A 4,313-nucleotide genomic window follows, 5' to 3' on the forward strand; every position below is an offset into this window, starting at 1 on the left:
AGCCTGACAATCTGACTCAATAGAGGAAGTGCAAAAGTGCAATTTCAATTCCCCTTTTGGTTAATATAATGTAAAAAATATTCCTCTGGGATTCCCTCGAGCCATTACAATGTACCAAATTATAGCATTATGCCTTCTTGAAAAAATTAGGGTGAAGAATGCCACAGTGCCTTCAGCAAAAAACAGAAAATAGGATAATCTGTCTAGGGTTGTGGTGTCATTCCTGTGGCTGGCTTCTCTTGTTGGATTCATTGAAGCATTTAGGCTATCAAAAGGATCAGGATGATGTAGAAACAGATCATTTGGAAAAGTCTGCCTGTCTTCTACTGGTGCATGAGACTCTCTAGTTGATATCTTGCACTCTGGGGAATGGTCCCTTGGATGGAGCAGAGTTTAACATTGAACTGTGGAATTGTGTTTCAGTGCAGGCAAGTCTGCCAGCAGTCACACTCCTTCTAAGGGACTGGGAAGAGGATATACAGAAAACAACCTTAAAAAAAGTGTTTTATTTTCCGGAGGGAGGGATCCAGCCAATCCACTCTGTGTGGCTCCGTAGATGCTGTTGAGCTCAGTTCAGTTCCCAAAAAGTTTGGCAGGACCAGAAGAGATTGTGGATCTAAATAGTGTGAAGGACCACCTTTCTTCTGCAGACACAGCTTACTCTTATTGAAGGAACAGGCCACAGAGGCTGGCAGCTGCTTCTCAGGAGCCTGACATCCATGTTCAATGCTTCCAAAGCTTTCAGAAGTCCAAGCAGAGATGGAAAATCACAGGTTGCATGGAGCCCGTATGCATAGCTACACGCATACACTGAACTGGCTTTTGGATACCTCTTCTAATGCTTATTTCTAGTGCTTCCAAAATTGTTGCCAATGTTTTTTCTTCCCGATCGTTATTGGCTGCTTTTAATTCCTTTATCCTCTGTTTTCTGCCAGCATGAACTGACTCACTGGGCAGGTGGGAGTGAGGAGGTGAAGTTACTTGTACCCAGCACCCAGCCTTGCCACCTGGCAACTACCACATTATCAGCCTCTTAGCCATTCTGCTTAGCTGAGCTTCAGATCATTCTCTTTCATCTGTTTTTTTTTTTTTTCTGTCTTAATTAGGAAGATGCTTGTTTCCACTGCCTTCATTCATTGCATTGGAAAGCTCTGCATATTAGTTTGGCTCATAAACTTTGTTTCTCTCCACTTTAGTAACCCCTGTCATGCAGGGACCATGTTCTTTTCATCCTGCCTTTGGTCTCAGCCTTCAAAAATGTGTATATTTGCATTTCTAAACAGATCATGGATTGCTATGGGAAGTATGCAGCTGTCACGTTGACCATTTTGTCTGTATTTCTACATCTTCTTCATACTTTCCCAGATGAAGAATTTCTTATGCAGGGTAAGCTGCTTTCAACATTCAGAAATAGAAAAATTATAAAGAATATTAATTAAATTTTTACATTTTATAAATATGGCCATAAATTTTATCATTCAGTTGCCTTTATTGACAATGAGGGTATAATAAATCAAGATAATTTCACTATGAGCATGCTTCCTATTTCTTCCCTAAATTTAATTTCTCTAGGTCAACGATGTCCCAGATGACCATGTCCTTAAGTTGATGTGGGTAACCTTAATCCTTGAAACACTATTGAACAGAAATGTTTGGTTTTTTGTACTCCTGCAATTTAAATGACAATGTAACATTAGGAACAGCAGAACCACAACTTCTCCTCATAATATGCAGAATATTTTCCTATGCAGATCCCAGAATATGGGATGCTGGTGGTGTCGTATTCTATAAAAGACACATATTAGAATTTTATTTTATTTAGCCTCAAATACAATATAAAAAAGTGCGATGTACAAAAATCTTGGTACCACGGAACATTTAAAAAGCTCTTGATAACAGAATCTTACCTGAAAACAGGCAATGTTTAAGAAGCACTACAAATCCTGCTGCTTCCTACAGCTAGTAGGAAGTTTTCCAGGGATAGCTAGTGCTGTAGACAGAAACAAACCTTCACAATTATCAACAAAATTGAAAAAAAACCAAAGATCCAGTAGTGCTTGTGGTTTACCTAGAAAGCCACAGCCTAGTTTTACAGCTGGTGCGTGTTGCAGAGTTGAAAAAACCTAAAGAGGAGAACTTTGGTGGCTGTGCTTTTCTGTTCTGCAGACATCAAGCAGCAGAATGTGGCTTGTGCTTCCTTTTTTGGCCTGCACTTTCCGCTTTCTTTTTGAAAATGAAAATACAGCTGGAAACCAAGTAAAATTCTCTTCCTCATATTTTTATGGCAGGTTGCCCTGAGTGCAAGCTAGGGGAGAACAGATTCTTTTCCAAGCCAGGAGCACCCATTTACCAGTGCACTGGGTGCTGTTTCTCCCGTGCCTATCCCACTCCAATGAGGTCCAAGAAGACCATGCTTGTTCCAAAGAACATTACATCAGAAGCAACATGCTGCGTAGCAAAGGCTTTTACCAAGGTGAGGGTGAGAATGAGGTCTTCTTAAGCTTCTTTTAGAACGCAATATTAAGCTGAAGCAGTGAATAGTAAAGAATATGGTTTTGCTGGAGAACACTGGAGAAAAGTTTGAGGGAAGAATCTGTGGCATTTATGTCCTTTGTGGCTTGTTCCTTTTTTTTTTTTTCTTAAGAAGAAATTAAAGCATCAACCAGTAGGAAGTCTGATATTCAGCTGGGATGAGGAAATTGGTGCAGTGCCACTGAATTCTATGAAACTGCTTTGTCTGATGACACCTGCAGCTCTGGTGATGGACTTGTCCAAGTATTTTCCACTTTCCTGAATGTGCACCCTCCCCTAAAATGCTATGCAGTGCGTATTTGATTTTAATAAGTTGATTGTCTTGTGTCTTTCCTGCATAGACAGGACTTCTCTGGGAAGGTGTCTGATCAATACTATCAATTACATATGTGGGAATGATGGGCCAAAAAAACCCATCTGTGCTCATGAGATTAATTGAGTTGGTGTTCTACTTTTTAATAGTATAACCAAGATGAAACTGTAAATGTGTACAAGTACAGTGAGCATTAAACATTCATCTGGAAGATTCTTGTAAAGATTCTTCTAAATCTGATTATTTTGGGAGTGCTTCTGGTCCAAGTGAAGAAACCTTACATTTTATGTAATAAATGGTGAGAGAGTTGAAACAAGCTAAGGTGTCTATCCTATGGTAACCTAAATCAGGCTCATTAAATGTGTCAGCTAGAGGTTCAGCTGAGTTACCCACTCACAGTTTTGGTGCATTTCAAATACCCTAGGGCACTGAAGTCATATGAGTATGGCTGGCAGACACAGAACCTATGAAAGTGTTTCTAGAGTGACAGCTGGAGGCTTGGTGAGCACTGGGTCTCCACTAGCTGTGATGATGAGTCAGATACCTGACATTAAACTATGCTGAATCAATCCTGGCTCTTCACCTGAGGAGAACATAGATCTTATTCTACATTGGCAATGCTATATTTGCCCAGAGGCAGCAGCTAGAATTTGGTTGAGCTTAAATATGAAGGTGACTCTTCAGTTTGTTGCCTTTGTTTTTATAATTCCCATGGGATGTATTTTAAGGATATTTTCTGATTTTCCATATATTGTTACTTGACACTTTTGGAAAATTAGACGCTTTAAGGAGTGTCCAAGTTAAAGAGCAGCTAATTATGTAACTATGCATGTCACTACTGAAACCCTTCACATTACAGCTCCAAAACCAGTGATGATGCAGCTTCATGGGTTGGTGTTGAGGTCATTCTAGTACATGTACCCCAAAGGGCCTGTGTACTTTGTAGTTAAGAAAAAGTTTTCAGACATATTTTACTTGACAATGTTGTTTTTACTGCGCAGCTAATCCTAATTACTTGTTATATGTGTGTGTTTTCTTTTTAAGATTACCCTTAAGGACAATGTGAAGATAGAGAACCATACAGATTGTCACTGCAGTACCTGCTACTATCATAAATCCTAAAACCTGTCCCTTTGTTAATGGTCAAGGACAACGGTGAATGGAACATTTGTTTTTCAGCTTTTATAGCACCACAGTGTAAAACCTTATGTTTTCTGGTAAAGACTCCGGGTAGACCTCTGGATAAGATAGATGGCTATTTTATTTCCTCCTTGCTTCTTCATGCATTTAAGTAAGTGTAATTATTTCCATTAGGGATAAAATACAGCACTTATATGACCAAATGCTTGATCTATTTTTAAAATAAACTGTCAGTTAAATCATCAATGTTTATTGAGGAAAAAATGGTGATTTATTAGCTTAACATACAAAAATAGATTCTGATGCAATTGAAATTTCTAGACTTTTT

The 4,313-nt window shown here is 39.0% G+C and overlaps 1 protein-coding gene across 1 annotated transcript; it reads left to right on the forward strand.

The window, feature by feature from the left end:
* The first annotated feature begins 1,286 nt into the window (after positions 1–1,286).
* On the forward strand, positions 1,287–4,095 carry CGA (glycoprotein hormones, alpha polypeptide). The gene is made up of 3 exons (XM_014877781.2): positions 1,287–1,386; positions 2,289–2,473; positions 3,890–4,095. Exons 1-3 carry the CDS (start codon positions 1,287–1,289, stop codon positions 3,965–3,967), a joined length of 363 nt encoding a protein of 120 aa, XP_014733267.1. The 3' UTR covers positions 3,968–4,095.
* Positions 4,096–4,313: the final 218 nt, after the last annotated feature.

This window comes from Sturnus vulgaris, chromosome 3 (genome assembly GCF_052056855.1).
Source record: "Sturnus vulgaris isolate bStuVul1 chromosome 3, bStuVul1.hap1, whole genome shotgun sequence".
NCBI classification, from domain to species: Eukaryota; Metazoa; Chordata; class Aves; order Passeriformes; family Sturnidae; genus Sturnus; species Sturnus vulgaris.

Bases quoted from the DNA above. Each gene is read 5' to 3' on its own strand.
- CGA (XM_014877781.2), top strand. From the start codon at position 1,287: ATGGATTGCTATGGGAAGTATGCAGCTGTCACGTTGACCATTTTGTCT. The intron at 1,387-2,288 runs GTAAGCTGCTTT...TTTTTATGGCAG, and splicing joins TGAAGAATTTCTTATGCAGG to GTTGCCCTGAGTGCAAGCTA. The intron at 2,474-3,889 runs GTGAGGGTGAGA...TTTCTTTTTAAG, and splicing joins TAGCAAAGGCTTTTACCAAG to ATTACCCTTAAGGACAATGT.